The sequence below is a fragment of the Musca autumnalis genome, unplaced genomic scaffold (assembly GCF_047663935.1).
Source record: "Musca autumnalis isolate F117 unplaced genomic scaffold, ASM4766393v1 scaffold_1, whole genome shotgun sequence".
Taxonomy (NCBI): domain Eukaryota; kingdom Metazoa; phylum Arthropoda; class Insecta; order Diptera; family Muscidae; genus Musca; species Musca autumnalis.
Window position 1 is genome coordinate 103632178 of NW_027411644.1, and position 18777 is coordinate 103650954.

Here is an 18777-nt window from a genome sequence, read left to right on the forward strand (position 1 = left end):
TGAGTTCTTAAGTTGATTTTCAAGAGTTCGGGTAGTTATGCTTATGAGAGAACTCCGTTTTTTGTGTTGAACCTTAAAGGTGCGTGTATAATAGGCAAAGTACGAACTATAGAGTGGAACTAGCTAAGCCTTCCGCAAGGGCTTTTTCAGCTATTTTGTTGCCATTATCATCCTCCAAATTGTACACTCTTTTGCCTCTCTATAAACTCATAAACAAAAAAATCCTTGACAAATAAAATTAATCAATCAATAAAGCGACGATGATAAAATGTAAAAAAAACAGAATTTTTAATTTAATCTTCTTGTTTTTCGCTTTATTATATATGTATAATCCATTTTATATTGCAGTTGTATTGCAAATACAATATATTTTGCGACCCAGTGGCCGTCATCATCCATCGGCTTTGATTGTCACAAATTTTGTTGACATTTCACAATGAATTTGCATTTTTCCTTACATATAAAAATGCATTTATAAACATATGTATGTGTATATGTATGTTTATAGGTGGGGGTGTGTTTGTCTATTAAGGACATTCATCATATTCAGCTGTTGAAATTTTGCGGTAGCTACAGGTGACATTTCTATCATTTCCGTGCCACTTGCGGTAAAAGGAAACATTTTGTGACAGTTTAGGAAATGATTGCAATATTTGCAAATATGTGAATGTACTTTTTGTGTTGCTTGCTTCCTATTGTTGTTGTTGCTGCTATTGTTTATGTTACTACTATTTAAAATTGTTTACATATGAGGGTGGTTGTGATAATAAATAGAAATTGCTAAAATGTTAAAGGAATTACTTGTAAAATAAAAACAATAATAAATAAATATTTTCTATCAAAAAAAAAAAAAAAAAAAAAAAAAAACAAAAAAACAAACAAAAAACAAGTGAAAATAAGTGCATCGTCAGTACAACTCAAATAAAAATGGAAAAGTGGGATGTACGCCAACCACAAAAATTTCGTGAGGATACGATCAAAATTTCGACCTGTGTGATTGCACAAAAATGGAAAAAGGGATGCATTACCGACTATTGCGATATCTCTGTTGTTTGACCACCTATGACAACCTACTTCACATCGTTGTGAAGGTGATATTTTCTACATTCCTTGCCAGGTTTTGCTTTCGATACACCTTTTACTGAAGAGAGATATTCGCTTTGAAATAAAACGTTGGCCTTTACTCCAAATAATTTCTTTTCACATTCCGACCCCTGAATAATATCCGACCATTACCAAAACCAATAGGTTTTTTCCTCTGTGGGACCCCCATTAACACCCAAAATTTCGTGACGATCGAATCAAAATTGTTACGTGTAGCGTGATTACAAAAACATTAAAAAATGGGATGTTTTACCGACTATTGTGATATCTCCGTTGTCTGGCCACTACGCCAACCTGCTTTACATTATTGTAAAGATAGGATTTTCTACTTTCATAGCCAGGCTTTGCTTTTGGAAAGTCCCCAACCAAAGCTGTGATATTCGTCATTATAATTAAAATGACAAAAATGAAAATTTGAGTTTTATTTGCGACTATTACGATATATTCGTTGTGTGACCACCTACGAGTGTCTACTTTACATCGTTAGAAAGGTGATATTTTCTACTTTCATTGTCAGGTTTTATATGGACAGACAGACCGACGGACGGATACAAAAAACCAGATCGACTCAGCTCCTTCAGACATTAATTTTGGTATATATAAGTATGGGTCTACGACCATTATTTCGATGCGTTACAAACTTTTTGGCCAAAACCAACTTATAATACCCTCCCCACATAGTGGTGTAGGGTATAAAAATGGGAGTCACAGGAGTCGAATTACCCACTACGAAGTAATGTAAACAAGGGTTATTTTTGTAAACACTTTAAAAGGCAAAACTACCTATTCTGCTCGTTGGAATGTGTACGGTACGGATTTGATGCAACAAGCTCTTCATAAAATAATGAGTTAGTAGGTTGTTTTGCAGGTAGTTGCAGCTACGAACATTTACTATGTAAACTCATTATTTGCTAATGGGAGATCCGTTTGTAACACATCAAGCATTCGTCAGAGACCCTAAAAGGTATACATATACATATATTCATGGTCAGCTCACAACACTTAAGATGGAGTTTTATATAATTTTGGTAGAGAAGTTTCTATTATTCCTATGATGTTTGGTATTGAAAATGGGCTATATGGAGCCACGTTTTGATATAGCCCCCATAGAACGATGCCTCCGATTTTCTGTATTTCGAAGGTTGTTGCCTCAATATTTCACCAAAATTGCTGGAATTTGGTAGTTAGTCTTCGTTGGGGGCATAAAACTTTCTGCCAGAATTTTTTTGGTGTCGGTCTACGTCTTCATATAGGCACCATAGAACGGTACCTTCCGATTTTCGGCAGTTTTAAGGTTGTGGCCTCAATTCACCGCCGAAATTCTTGAAAAGTGGTATTTGGTCTTCGCTGTAGGTATAGAACTGTTCACCCGAAATTTGTTCCTATAGGTCCACACCTTCATATAGCCCTCATAGAACGGTAGGTAGGTAGGTCCACATTTTGATATGCCTCCCATAGGCATACGTTATCTTACAAAAATGGCTGAAATTTGGTATTTCGTCTTGTTTAGGGCTACAAAACTCCTTCCCGCCATAAATCTGTCCATGTTTTTATATAGCCCCCATAGAACGATACCTCCCAATTTTCATTATCTTTCTGATATGTCTGAAAATGGGTATCTAGCCTTCTTTGGGGCTACCAAACTCCCCCCCCCAGAAATGTAGCACTATAGGTCCACGTTTTTATATAGCCCCCCCATAGAACGGTACCTCCCGATTTTCGATATTTTGATGGTGTTAGCCACATTATCCTGCCAAAATAGATAAAATTTGGTATTTGGTCTTCTTTAAAACTACAAAACTTTCCCCACAGAAATCTGTCACTATAGGTCCATGTTTTTATGTAGCCCCCATAGAACGGTACCTCCTGATTTTCGGTATTTTGAAAGTTTTAGCCATATTTAGTCTTCTTTGGGGCTACAAAACTTATCCAAACTTTTCACGTTTTGATATACCTCCAATATAACCGTTCCTCACGATTTTCGGTATTATTAAGCTTTTTGCCATATTATCTTACCGAAGTGGTAGAAATTTGATATTTGTCTTTCTTTAGGGCTACACACCTCCTCCTCCATAAATCTGTCCACGTTTTTATATAACCCTCATAGAACGGTACCTCCCTTTTTTAAGGTTTTTGCCACATTAGCTTACTGAAGTGGCTGAAATTTGGTATTTGGTCTTCCTTTGGTATTTAGTCTTCTTTGGTGCTACAAAACTTCGAAGAAAGTGATCAGTATAGGTTACTAATTTACCTCTGGCCGTCTACAGCACATTTGTCCTATAAACCGAACTAATAAAAAGATTTCTATTCCTCCTTTTTGTTGCTTTGCTTTTCCATTTTTTAATACCGCGTTTTCCGATCTTGTCTTGTTTGATTCCCCAAAGCCTTGGCCTTCCGGTTCTGCGTGTATAGCAGATACAGCTCGTGGTTCATACGACGCGTATTGGTCCGTAGATCTTGGGCAAGTACTTAGGCTTCGGAACCATACACTACAACGGGTAGTATCTGTTTTTTGTAAAGTGTTATTTTTGTTTGATGAGATGTGGCTTTGTTTCTAAACAGCTTATTTAAGCCATAGTAACATCTGTTGGCCAACACAATGCTGCTTCTTATTTCACAACTAATCTTGTTTGTTGGGTTTATGGAGGTGCGGCGTTAGACGAAGTCTTTAATTACCTCAAAATTGTATGAAACAACTTCCACAGTTTGTCTATGTTCTATGGGTGCACTTCGCGCCGATACCATCAGCTTGGTCTTGTCATCGTTTGCTGTCAGACCCACTGTAGCAGATTCTCCTTCAACCCTTTTAAAGGTATTAGTTCTTCTTTTACTGATCGACCCATCATGTCAATATTGTTAGTATAAACAAGTAACATTGGTGTAAATTGTACCATTTCTTTTAAAATCTGCATCTCGTATAATCTTTTCCAGCAGGATGTTGGAGAGTTCACACAAAGGTTGTCTCCTTGTCTGAAACCTCTTTTGGTAGGGAAATGTTCACAGAGATTCTTCCCTATTTTAACTGAGGACCGGGCATCAGTTAAAGTCATCTTACAAAGCCGAATGAGCTTTGCGGGGATACCAAATTCAGACATGGCTTGGAATACCTTTGAGCGTAGGGGACTGTTGAAGGCTCCTTTATAATCGACGAAAATATGGTAGGTGTCGATCTGCATTTCTTGGGTGTTTTCCAGGATTTGCACAGGGTAAATATCTGGTCAATGGTGGATTTGCTAGGTCTAAATCCGCTTTGGTATGGCCCAATTATTTTATTGAACATGACACTATCTTGCAGGTAATAGGGAAAAGATTTATGCCCCTGTAGTTAGAGCATACAGCCTTATCTCCTTTCTTGTGAACTGGATATAGGATGCTCACAATCCAATCAGAGGGTCGCCTCCGATTTTGAACAGCTGGGCTATTAGGCCATCGGCTCCTGCTGCCGTATTATTCTTCAGCCGGTTTATTGCTGTCTTTACCTCATCTTGTCCGGGCGGTATACATTCAATACCATCTTCTCATCATATTGGATACCAAGAGTTTGTGAAAATGCTCTTTTCATATTCCGAGCACACTATCTGTATCAGTTACCAAGTAACCTTGATGGTCTCTACAGGAGGATGTGCCTGTACCAAAGCCAACGGTTTAATGTTTCACTCTTTTGTATAATTTTCGGACTTCGTACATCAACCGCTTTCCCAATATTTTCTTTTTCCAGTGAAAAAGACGTTTCTCCTGTCTGCTTTTCTCCCAATACCTCTCTCGTGCTCTATGCGTTGCTACTGATTATAAAGTTGCCCTATATGCCGCATTTTTCTCTTCGGTTGCAGCACGACACATGGGTTCCATGGTGAAGGTATCTGGTATCCAAGTATAGATTTTGCGGCTGTTTGCATGGAGTGATATTGCCCACTTGGCATTATGCTGATATGTTATCTGGACGAGGAGTGCTTTAACTAAGCAATTGGGCCACTTGGGTGGAATATGTACTAGCTATCTGTTGTGATTGCAGCTTACAGATGTCCAACTTCCGTCTTGTGTTTGTTCGTACTTTATTTGCTACGTTTATTCAGGTACGTACCTTTGCTACAACAAGGTGATGGCCGGAGTCTATGGTTGCTTCTCGGAACGATCGTACATCCAACATACTCGATGAATGTCTTCCATCTATCACCGTATGATCAATTCGATTTATTATTTTTTGGTCTGGAGACAGCCAGGTGCCTTATGAATGCCGATATGCTTAAATCTGGTTGTGCTAAATACCATGTTTGAGCGGATTGACCCAAAACCATAGTGTTTCGACCAGCGGCTGCCAACCCAGCTTCACAGCTATGTTCTATCTTCAAACAAACACATGCTTTATGTCATGGCAGCATTAATATTTTGCGTCACCTTCAGGTGTTGTTGAGGCGCCATTCCTCGTCCATCGTATTTCCTGTACTATCGGCCTAGTATTTTCAAGTACATCTGCCAATGCCTAATCGAAATATCTGAAATTTGGGAGCATAAAACTTTCCACCAAAAATTTGTAGGTATAGGCACACGTCTTCATATAACTCCCATAGAACGGTACCCTTCGATTTTCGGTGTTTTGAATGTTATAGCCGCATTATTCAAACGGAATAACAGAAGTATAGGTTCACGTTTTGGTATAGCCCCCGTAGCCACTATTTAAGGGGCTTCGTGTTGGAGTTTTTAATGTCCTTAAGTGTGAACGCTCGGCTTATGTTAGCTCACTACCTTTAACGGGTGGTTAATGCAGCTCCCCAGGTGACACCACATGGAGGTCAGTGTACACTTGAAATGATGGTGAGACCAAGATAAATCCAAGGCCTTCACATGTTAAAGCCGGTCAGTGTCGGTGCTTGGTATCTTTCATCCCCTGCATTACCCAATTGGAAATCTTTAAATGCCCATAACTTTTATTATTACCAAATATTTTCGATAAGTTAAACAAAAACATTGTTCCACAACATCCCATACGGGACAAGGGAGACTTCTCTCATATCAATGAGTGCACCCCGATTCATATTAGCTCAATGATATGGGACCTACTGTTTATCGCCGAGTCCGAACGGCGTGTCATAAGACACCACTTGTGGAGAAGTTTTTCAAGGCTGAAATACTCAGGAAATGTAGCCAACATTACTGAGAGGTATTTTGCCACCGTTGAAAAATGTTTGATGTTGCCTGGCCGGGGAATCGAACCCCCGACCTTCTACGTGCAAGGCGGGCGTGCATACCATTGCACCACGGTGGCACCCATTTTCGATAAGTTAGCGTCCCAAATATGTTACCGTTACGGCATCAATGCTGATAGCCTACATTTGCTCTTTAATTTCTATCGATTTTTTCCTATCAAAAAAAAAAAAAAAAAAAAAAAAAGTAGTTACGGAATTCCACTACTGAAACCTACTTTCTATCCTTGAAAATGTATCAAGGATTTTGGTGCCTAAATATATATGGTCACATATGATTGCAACAGTAAACTTTTCAATAGAAACATCACGTATTACAACCATTAACTCCCACATTCAAATAAAGAATCCACAGATTATGTATTCTCACGTCGTCCTTGTTGGGGTTTTCAACTACCATTGACTACAGCCACACTTAACATTTTTACACATAAATGTTTATTTTAAGTTCAACATTTAACAAAAAATAAGAAATAATAAAATGCACCCTTTTCCTGCCACAATTTTTATGAGCAGTACACACACTGCAACAGAACAGCAGGTGGTTGCAGCTTGCAACAAGCCAATTGAATATAAAACAGAATTCACAATTCATTGAAATGCTCTTTAATTTTGTTGCACCAAAGAAAAAATTGTGGCGAAAAAAATTGCATCATGTTTAAATATTTTTAACTGTATTGTAATGTTCTTCTCCGGTGTTTCCTTCTTCTCTTTCAATCCACCATTTAGCGCCATGAAACCAACAACGTGGTTGTGCCCAGTACTAACTTTATTGTGTGCCACACAGCTAGTCTATACAGCTCAGAGAGGCAATTATGGCAGTTATCACCCGGCCATGGATGCAATGGACTCCAATGCGATACAGGTATGTGTGTGTGTTTATTTGTGTATAAATGCCATTGTATGAATATTAATGAATTGAATTGTCCAAGACCAGACCAAAGAAATGCAGGTTGGTTGAATGGTTTGTTTGTTGGTTGGTTGATACACATGAGGCTTTACAAGAGGACTATTTATACCCATTGTGATGAATTGGCCAGAATATGTGTAAATAAATAGATGAATTTGTGGCGGTTATCAATTGCATTGTCTTTTAATGTTTTATTGGTTTTTACTACAACGACTATGGGATTAAGTTTGACTATTTTGAAAAGCAAAATAGAAGTCGTCATCCCAAATAAAAAACGCCAATCCTCATAATGGTTTTTGTTGTTGCTGTTTTTTTAACAATTATATATAGATTATAATATTTGTAACGTTTATGGGATGGAATATTAAGGGGAATTTAAAGGATTATTGAAAGGATATAAACAGCTTATTTTAAGAAGAATTAAACTTTAAATGTTTGAATAGAGAACTTTAAAGAATATATAAATTATTAAGGAATTCACAGGAAACATTGACTAAAAATAACTTCTCATACAAGTATATAATACTCTCAGCGTATTTATGTATATTAATATTCACAATACACCTACATTTAACAGTTTTGAGTTAATGAGCCAGATATTATTGAAGAACGTCATAGGGATCTGTTATAGCGATTAAAACATTTTTAAATAAGGCAGGTTTTATTTGAGTAAAACTGTCACTTATTTGCCCTGAAGTAATCAGTGAAAAAATCACAAGCCCAACTTTCTTTTCTTTTGCGTTAAAATTACTCAGATCGTACTGTTTTAACTGCTATATAGCAATTATTTTAAAACAACTCCTCCACAATTTTACCAAAGATGTGTGTGTGCGTTTTAATTGTATCATTTAATTATCCACTTGTTTTCTTTAATAATTAATTCATTGAATGGTGTTGAAAGCATTACTATGTTAATATAATGCGAAACCGTAGGCGAATTGAAAACAATTACCACACACATTCATTTTTAACAGCAATTAAGAAATGGTATAATACTAATTGTTAAATTATTCCAACTTCTACCGGGACAAAAAATGCCTTAACCCATGTAGAAATTGTGGAAAGCAATGGTTTTAAAGATGAACTTTTGCTTGGTTTTACAATGCAATTTTTACCGATCTCTAGAATAGTGTTCTTACATACATCATGTAAATTTATCAAGATAGGTCTAGAATTTATCAAGATATTTTGAAGATCCTCGCCCAAGTCTCGGATATTACAGCATTCTTGACATATTTATTTTCATTGGAAGATAGCCGTAGTCGTCCCACAAATTTTGACATCCAATATGAAATACCTATGGCTTATTCTAATGACGTAATTTTAAACAAAATACGCAATTTTTAAAAATTTGGGTATGGCCTTCTTTATTTTTCAAGGTACGTTTACGATGAATATAGAAAAAAACTGTTTGGCACAAGTCATATCCTTAACAAACTCATGTTTGAAAAACAACCGAAAATATTTTTGGTGATCGTAAACTATGAAGACACACGCGTTTATATACGGCTCCCAAACAATTTGTAAACATTGATACTCACAAGGCTTTATTGAGCATAAATTCATAACAACACCTGGAAACAGCAAACACCGTCAAGTGAAGAATTGAAAGTTGGAGGTGAAGTATAAACACTTTTTGCAAAATTATTTTTCATTTTTCGCGAAATTTATTGGAACGATTTGCAAAGAAAACCTCACTCAATTGGTTCGAACAAAAACAAATACAGCTGATCGACACACATGTTTGATACTGCAGAGTTGCACAAAAATTCAACAACGTTTGCCAGCTGATACACCATATGTTCGTTTTTTCATCCAGTGTTGCCAACTAAAATCAACAAAGGCATTGCCATACTTACCTGAACGTTAAATAGCATTGCCAACTCTAGCCATTTAATTATAGACTGTTTACAATGTCACAAACACCAATAACATCAAAACAGCATACTGAATTTCAGTCAGCAAAGCGGACCCTAACGGAAATATCACCAGATGAGGTTCCATGTTCGTCGAAAAAACTGGTCGGAAATGTGGAATTATCAGATCTCATGGAAATAATGGAAAAGTCGATAGAATCTGTTATGGAAGAAAAGCTTAAAAACGTATGTTCGAAAACCGACATTGAAGATGTAAAGCTCCGGATTACTGATATGGGCAACAAATATGAGGAGTTCAAGACGGATAACCAAAAATTACGTTCTGAAGTCGAAAATCTAAAGGCAGAAAGAGCAAAAGATTACAATAATTTGAAATATTTAATAGAACAAAGTAAGCGAAAAAATTTTGTTTTTAAAGATATTACGAAAGAAGGTTCTCCCAGAAAATCAGTAGAGGAAGTCTGTAAAAAAGTGCTGAAGATTTCTGATGCGAAAGTTACAACAGCCAGAATTCTATATACAAAAAATGGTAAAATGGGAGCAATAGCTGAAATGCAAACTGAGGAAATGGCCCAGAAAGTCTTCAAAAACGTTAAAAATCTGACTGGAACGAGCATTAAAGTTGAAAGGGATCTTACTGAAGAAAGACAACAAGATCGGAAAGTGTTGATGCAACTAAAAACAACAATTCTTAGCATTGATAAAACACATAAAATACTTGTGAGTAATGACTCTATTAAAATCGGAGATAAATGGATAAAATTTTCTAAAAATCGAGAGCTAATGGCGTGTAGAAATAAATCAGAAGTAGTATTAAAGGAAATGTATGGAAATAAGTTGGAAAATGTAAACCTTGATTATTTACATCTTTTGAATAATATTGGTCAAAAAAACTAAATAATAGTAATATATGCAAACACAAAACCTTTGAAGAAGATCATGTAATTAAAGTTCTTTCCTACAATGTCCACGGACTTGAAAACAAAATGCTTTTTCCTGATTTCTTTAAATTTGTAAACGGTTTTGACATCTTTGCTCTTCTTGAAACCCATATATGTGCTGATAAAACAGAACTATTTCAAAAATATTTCATCGGTTTTGACATAAATTGACAACCTGCAGTTAGAAATAGTCGTTTCGGTAGAGGAATTGGAGGAATTCTCATAGGAGTTAATAAGTCATTAAAAATAAAAATGTCAAATACAACTTTAATATCTATAACGGATTAAACTACGTCCAATTGAACATTAACAACAACAGTACAACTCTTATTCCACTTTATATGAGATCAGCCACATGGAAAGACGATTTCGAAAAAATAGACCTATTTCTTAGGGAAAACGAAATTGACAACCCTATAACCATTGGAGACTTGAATATACGAATCGGCCTTATGCAAATATAAATTGAAAACATTTATTTATCGAATTTTCGTGCTGGTTTATCAGAAAGAAATTCTAAAGATGAGGAAGTAAACTCCAGAGGTAGAAACTTTATAGACTTTTGCTATGATCATAATCTGTTGGTGGCGAATGGAATGACCAAAATAGACGAAAACGGAGAATTTACATTTATAAGCCCAATTGAGAAATCCGTAAATGATATATGTGCAATATCTCAAAACATGCTTCAGCATATCATTGAATTCAAAATCGAAAATAAAATTTGGTCAGACCATATGCCCATATCACTATCTCTGGCATACAGATTAAATGGAGAAATGGAAAATGTAAGCTGTTTGCTACCAAAAATTAAATGGAATATAAGGAAGAAAGAAGAATACCAAACTAAACTGATGGCCTTAATGAAAATGCGTGAAGAACAGGTTGTTTTGAGTTTTTCAGAATTAACAGACTTGGTTAAAAACGCTGCACAAAATAGCTCAAACTATTCATCTACGTTCAAGAAAAAAAGAAGTGGTTTAATCTAAAATGCTTTAAAGCAAGGACAAAAACGTTCAAATTGCTTAAGAAATTTAGACAATCTAGCACAAATGAAAATAAAGAGAGATACATTAATAGTAATCGTCAGTATAAAAATATCTGCCAAACTGCAAAACAGCAATATTATTCTACTATGGAAAGAAGACTGGAACAAGTCCGAGACAGTAAAGATTGGTGGAGAATAGCGAAAGAACTTGGAACTGATAATGATGAGACAAAAATATGTGTTCTGACAAGTGAACTTAAAACCCACTTTGAAAATTTACTAAATCCCCCTCAAAAATCATCCGATATACAGTATGCAATCAACTACTTCGTAGACGATGACCTGGATAAGCCAATTACATTAGCAGAACTAAAAAGGGTACTACAAAAAGCGAAAATAAATAAGGCCCCAGGCGAAGATCGCGTTCCTTATGAATTCTATAAGAATGCTCCTGACCAATTCCTTTTGGAAATAGTAAGAGCATGTAACAATTTTTACAACAAGGGAGAAGTAGATGATACATTCATAACCAGCATAATATACCCCATACATAAAAAAGGGGATACCACACAGGCCCAAAATTACCGGGGAATATCATTCATGAATTGCCTGCCGAAGATTATGATGGGATTGATAAATGACAGATTAACTGTCTGGACTGAAAAACACAAAAAGATCAGCGAGTATCAATCAGGTTTCAGAAGAAACTATTCAACTTCCGACAATCTATTTAACCTTACTTCCATTGTACACTTGAATTGGAATAATAATATGAAAACGTACGCTTTTTTCGTGGACTTCAAAGCAGCTTTCGACAATGTGTCCAGAAGGTCTTTAGTATATAAATTGAATTGTGTTGGAGTGTCATCAAAACTTACACAATTTATTGAAAGCGTATATAGAAACACGAAGTTTAGTGTATGGACAGGTAAAGAACTCTCCGAAAGCTTCACCACTTCGACGGGCGTTAAACAAGGATGTCTGTTGTCACCACTCCTGTTTGCACTGTATTTGGATGACCTCCATGAACACATCGGCGGTGTGGTTATAGTGGATGATCTCAATATCAGAATATTACTATACACGGACGATATAGTAATATTAGCAAACGATGTGAATATCTTACAGCAGATGATAAATAAATTAGAGGATTATTGCGATAGGTGGAACATATCAGTTAACCTGGAAAAATCAAAGATAATGGTTTTCAGAAAAGGCGGTAAACTCGCACAAAGGGAAAAGTGTACTATAAACAGGAGCTGATAACCATCACATCAGAATTTACATACCTTGGCATGCTCTTAACTCCACAATTGTGATTCAAACCAAAGTAAACCAAACCTACCAATCACAGCTAAATGGAAGCTATTTAAAGCAGTGTGCAGATCCATACAACAATATGGCGCACAAATATGGGGATTTTCAAATTTCGAGGAAACTGACAAGTTAGAAGTCTATTTTTGGAAAAAATATTACTTACTTACTTAGCTGGCCCATTACAGAACATTTGTTCTATAGGCCGAACTAAGAAGAGATCTCCATTCCTCTCTATTTGTTGCTTTGCGCACTGGAATACCGCGCCTTGTCATCTCATCATCCACTTGTTTGCGCCATCTATTCCTTGGCCTGCCAATTCTGCGTGCACCGCCATGTGGCATGTATTCATACGCCTTTTTAGCGGGTTCATCATCGCTCATTCTTATGATATGGCCTAGCCAACGCAATCGCTGCATCTCGATACGTTTAACAATATTCATGTCGTTGTATAGCAGATACAGCTCGTGGTTCATGCGACGTCGATATTCACCGTCAACGCAGATTGGTCCATAGATCTTTCGAAGAATTTTTCTCTCAAACACACCAAGCACTGCCATGTCTGCTTGCGCAAGTACCCAGGCTTCGGAGCCATACATCAGCACGGGTAGTATCAGTGTTTTGTAGAGCGTTATTTTTGTTTGACGAGATGTGGCTTTGTTTTTAAACTGCTTACTTAATCCAAAGTAGCATCTGTTGGCCAATACAATTCTTCTTTTTATTTCACAACTGATGTCGTTTGTTGTGTTGACGGAGGTGCCGAGGTAGACGAAGTCTTTTACTACCTCAATATTATAGGAACCAACTTCCACAGTCGGTCCGAGCTCAATGGACGCATTGCGCGTCGACACCATCAACTTGGTCTTCTCACCGTTTACCGCCAGACCCACTTTAGCAGATTCTCCTTCGACCTTTATAAAGGTATCAGTTACTTCTTTTACTGATCGACCCATGATGTCTATATCATCAGCATAAGCAAGTAACATGTGACTGTTGGTGTAGATTGTGCCACTTCTTTTGACGTTTGCCTCTCGTATAACCTTTTCTAGCAGGATGTTGAAGAGGTCACACGAAAGGCTGTCTCCTTGTCTGAAACCTCTTTTGGTACCAAACTCTTCGGAGAGGTTCTTTCCTATTTTAACTGAGGACCTCGTGTCAGTTAAAGTCATTTTACAAAGCCGGATGAGCTTTGCGGGAATACCAAATTCAGACATGGCTTGGAATACCTTTGAGCGCAGCGGACTGTCGAAGGCTGCTTTATAATCGACAAAAAGGTGGTAGGTGTCGATCTGCATCTCTTGGGTCTTCTCCAGGATTTGCCGCAGGGTGAATATCTGGTCAATGGTGGACTTGCCAGGTCTAAAGCCGCATTGGTATGGTCCAATAATCTCGTTGACCATTGGCTTTAGTCGTTCGCACAATATCCCTGACACGATCTTGTAGGCAATAGGGAGTAGACTTATGCCCCTATAGTTAGAGCATACAGTCTTATCTCCCTTCTTGTGGACGGGGCACAGGATACTCAGGTTCCAATCGTCGGGTACTCGTTCTTCCTGCCAGATGGTGCTAACTAGCTGATGAATACACCTTATCAGCGTGTCGCCTCCGGTTTTGAACAGCTCGGCTGGTAAGCCATCGGCCCCTGCTGCCTTATTATTCTTCAGCCGATTTATTGCTGTCTTTACCTCATCTTGGCTGGGCGGTATACATTCAATACCATCTTCTGGGATTGGGACTGTGGTATCTTCGTCGTCTTCGCTGCTATTGGATACCAACAGATTTGAAAAATGTTCTTTCCATATCCTGAGTACACTATCTGTATCAGTTACCAAATTACCTTGCTGGTCTCTACAGGAGGATGTGCCTGTACCAAAGCCATCAGTTTGATGCTTGACTCTTTGGTAGAATTTTCGGACTTCATTCTGGCTCCTGTACATCTCGATTTTTTCACACTCCCGCTTTTCCATCTCTCTCTTTTTTCTGCGGAAAAGACGTTTCTCCTCTCTCCTTTTCTCCCTGTATCTCTCTCGTGCGCTACGCGTTGCTACGGATTGTAAAGTAGCCTTATATGCCGCATTTTTCTCTTCGGTGGCAGCACGACACTCCTCATCATACCATGGATTCCTTGGTGGAGGTCTCTGGTATCAAAGTATGGATTTTGCGGCTGTTTGCATGGAGTGGGCAATGCTTTGCCATTGCGCTGATATGTTATCGGGATGAGGAGGGCTTTGATTAAGCAATTGGGCTAGTTGAGTGGAATATGCTGTGGCTATCTGTTGTGATTGCAGCTTACCGATGTCTAACTTTCGTGTTGTGTCTGTTCGTACTTTGTTTGCTACGTTTAAGCGGGTGCGTACCTTTGCTGCAACAAGGTAGTGGTCCGAATCAATGTTTGCGCCTCGGAACGATCGTACATCCAACACGCTCGATGAATGTCTTCCATCTATCACAACATGATCAATTTGGTTTCTTGTTTTCTGATCTGGAGACAGCCAGGTGCCCTTATGAATATCGAGATGATTAAATCTGGTACTGCTAACTACCATGTTTTTTGCAGCTGCAAAGTCTATCAGTCTCATACCATTGTCAGATGTTTCACTGTGGAGACTGAATTTCCCGACTGTTGGGCCAAAGATATTCTCCTTTCCAATTTTGGCATTAAAATCGCCTAGAATGATTTTAATGTCATGGGCAGGGCAACGGTCATATGTTTCTTCTAAGCGCTCGTAAAATATATCTTTGGTCTGTTCATCCTTTTCTTCAGTGGGAGCATGAGCGCAGATAAAGCTGATGTAGAAGAATTTAGCTTTTATTCGAATTGCAGCAAGTCTTTCATTCACTGGAGTGAAGCTGGATACAAGATGTTTTAGTCTCCGACTAACTACGAATCCACAACCAAACTCATGCTTTACGTCATGGCAGCTATAATACAGTGCGTCACCTTTAGGTGTTGTTGTGACGCCTTTCCCAATCCATCGTATTTCCTGTATGGCAGTAATATCGGTCTTGTACTTTTCAAGTACGTCTGCCAATGCGAAGACTGCACCTTCTCTATAAAGAGTGCGAACATTCCAGGTGCAGATTCGCAGATCATGGTCCTTAAAACGTTTGCGGGGTTCGTCAACTTTAGAGGGGTTTGTTTTTCTTTTCTTTCGTTTTTTCATAGTAGGCTGTTTTTTCTAGGGGAGGGTTACTAACCCGACGCCCAAACACAAGTTTTTAACGTTCTTATGGGTGAACGCGCGGCACATGTTAGCTCACTACCTTTAACGGATGTTAAAGGCAGTTCCCCAGGTGACACCAGGGGAGGTCAGTGTCCACTTGGGATGAAAGAGGGACCAAGATAAATCCTGGGCTTTGCCATGTTAAAACCGGTCAGGACCGTTCCTTGGTATCTTCCATCCCCTACATCACCCAGGAAAAAATATTATTACTCCCAAATTTCACACCGACCTACATAATAAGTCTTGAAACCGGGTCAGAACATAGCCATATGTTCGCTTTGAAAACGCATCTGAATTATATAATTCGCGCCCTTTATGATTATGACTCCAATCGATTACCAAATCAACTAGCGAAGAAAATCATTCAAAAACAGATCTATTGGGCAAAAGATGTAAAAACACTTTTCCTACAAAACTATATTGAGCCACTTGACCCACGCAACACTAAAGCCGAATCGATGGGAAAAATTGATCAACTTTTTCATTCATTAACAACAAAACATAAAACTCTCGCTATAAACAAAGCTAATGCGACAAACCGTATATGCGCAAAATTGGATCCAGCTGCAGGTCGGACATATATTTCATCTAATCTAACGGCTCAAGAAAAAATGTGGATTTTTAAAGCAAGAAGCGATATGCTTAAGCTGAACTGCAATATATATGAACCTAATAGGAACCCGCTATGTTCGCTATGCAATATGATGGAAGTTGAAAACCTGCAGCATTTTCTATGTCGTTGTCCATCGTTAAAAGAATTTAGATTCATGATCTTCCAAAAGGTTTTGCTTACTGAAGAAGAACTAATATACATTTTAAATGTTTATATTGTAAACTGGAGCCAGTTGGCAAATTTCATTATGATATGCATCAACTATAGAAATCAGTTATTAAATGAGTTCAATTTATAACTAATAACAATGTCTTCAAAACACTAAAATTAACTTTAAACATTAGGCAGACGGCTCTTAGCCAGTGCTTTGTTAAATATTTTTATAATATCTTATTTTTATTTCTTACATATATTACTGAAACAAATAATTGTAAACCTATTTTGAAAATATAAATAAAAATATGTTACTACTTACAACTACTACTACTATGGCACTGAGCTATATCTCTAGAATAAGAGCTGATGGAGAAAAACTGCTTCAGGATTTGAAAATAACTCGCCAATTTGAGTAAGAAATACAAACAATTTGAATGAAACAGCAAACTTTTTCATTATGTTTGCTTCAATGTAACAATTCTGATGTGAAAACATGTCTCATCATCTTCAATGATGATTTTCTTCTAAGTATATAACTGCAAGCCTTTAGGCATAATTTTCATCAATAACCAGAATGCACTGGTGTTTTTAAACCTCCCACAGACCTGATTTGCTTAAAATTTTGCACGAATTTTCCGATTGTACGCATATTTAAATTGATCGAAAAAATCAGTAAGTGCACGATATGCATTTTGATTTGAACGCCCTCAGCCTGTGTGAGTTGAAACATTTATCCATGGACAGATTGCATATCGGCTACACAACCTTTCCTTTTTCCAAAAATGCTGTGGACTTTTTTGGACGTATGGACGTACCGTTTGGACGAAATCCCGATTTAGCCTTGTACGTCCGTCCGTCTGGCTGGAGCGGACGATAAGTCTTCGGGGCAAGTCCATACTTCCTGAGAATATCCCTGCCGGCACCACAAGTAAAATGGCTGATGAGTACGAAAACATAGAAATTGAGTATCCGATAAGGCCAAAACTTTGCACAGCGTTAAACGCCTTCCAAACGTACATCAAGTTCCAAGAGGGTAAACATCTTCGGGTACCTCCCTCACAAAAGATCAACATTTTTGTTTAAATGCCGTCTAAGGGCTTTTCGAGGAATGATTCTGTTTACAGCTACATAATGTTTTTCCTGACATAGTGGTCCAAAAGCTCTAACAAATCCACGGTGACTAACTAAAGGCGCGATAACTTTCGACAGGAGTGTTTGACATTGGTCCAATCTTTGCGCATCGTAATATTTCTTCCATAATTAAATAGTGTTCGGATATGGACTATATTTCAAAATTGTACGTAAAAGTGCAATTTTAGGACATGTCTATGATCGTTTTGAAATGTTTACAGGAGATAGTCCTCGCAGCTCATATTACGACAGTGTACTTTTCATCGAGGGTAAGTCTATACAGCCTGCGATAGTTATTTAAGTAAAAATTCTACGGCCACCAACTAACTATAGCTCTTAAAATGAGCCCTCGATTTTGTCTAACCTTTGCACATCGTTATACGAAGATGGACTATTTCGGCCCACTTCTTTCAGTGCCTCCCCCGAAAAGGTTTCAACATTTAGGCTTAAGAACATTTAACCACTGGGAACTTAAAATGTTGAATTACAGATGGTTCGGTCAAAACACCTAAAAAGGTAGCAAAAATCCTCAAAATACCGAAAATCGGGAGGTACCTTTATTTTGGGGCTGTTCTAAAACATGGACCTATGCTGATAGTATTTGGTGGAGTAGTTTTGTGGCCATTGGGAACCTCAAACATCAATTTGCAGATAGCCCCGTCAAAAAAGGTAGCTAAAATCCTCAAAACAACGAAAATCGACAGGTACCGTAACATAGGGGCTATAGCAAACCATGGACCTATGTGGACAATTTTTGGTGTAGTAATTTTGTGACCACTCTGGACCTTATACGGTCAAAAACTTTAGCTATAATCCTCAAAATACCGAAAATCGTGAGGTACCGTTATATGGGGGATATACCAAAACGTGGGTCGGTCTTCAAACTTGACCTGCCCATGGACCAAAGATAGTCGGGTGCAAAAAATATGTGGAGAAGGTATTATAATTTGGTTTTGGCCAAAAAGTTTGTAACGCATCGAAATAATGGTCGTAGACCTTTACATACTAAAATGAATGTCTCGACGAGCTGAATTGATCTGGCTATGCGTGTCCGTCCGTCTGTCTATTTATTTATTCATTGAGTGAAAGCTACAGGTTGCAATTTTGATACGATTGTCACGAAATTTTGTGGGTTTATGGGGGGAAGAAATCTATTGATTTTGGTAATGTCCCGATCATATTCAGCGGTCGGTATGGACAAAAAACTTCTGTGGACAATATATGGTAACATGGGGCGCCTTCGCCACGTTTTTATACCCTATACCACAATGTGGAAAAGGGTATTATAAGTTTGTTTTGGTAAAAATTCATGTAACAC

The 18777-nt window shown here is 37.7% G+C and overlaps 1 protein-coding gene and 1 long non-coding RNA gene across 2 annotated transcripts in view; one reads left to right on the plus strand and one right to left on the minus strand.

The window, feature by feature from the left end:
- The window catches only part of LOC141390714 (uncharacterized), a 151561-nt gene extending 142701 nt beyond the window's left edge, over positions 1 to 8860 (minus strand). The window contains exon 1 of the long non-coding RNA XR_012409460.1: positions 8757 to 8860. This is a non-coding gene — a long non-coding RNA (uncharacterized lncRNA). The remainder of the gene's footprint in view (positions 1 to 8756) is intronic.
- The window catches only part of Dh44 (corticotropin-releasing diuretic hormone 44), a 159763-nt gene that overhangs the window by 72685 nt on the left and 68301 nt on the right, over positions 1 to 18777 (plus strand). The window contains exon 2 of the mRNA XM_073963651.1: positions 7035 to 7170. Within this exon, the coding sequence (XP_073819752.1) occupies positions 7039 to 7170 (132 nt within the window). The 5' untranslated portion in view covers positions 7035 to 7038. The remainder of the gene's footprint in view (positions 1 to 7034; positions 7171 to 18777) is intronic.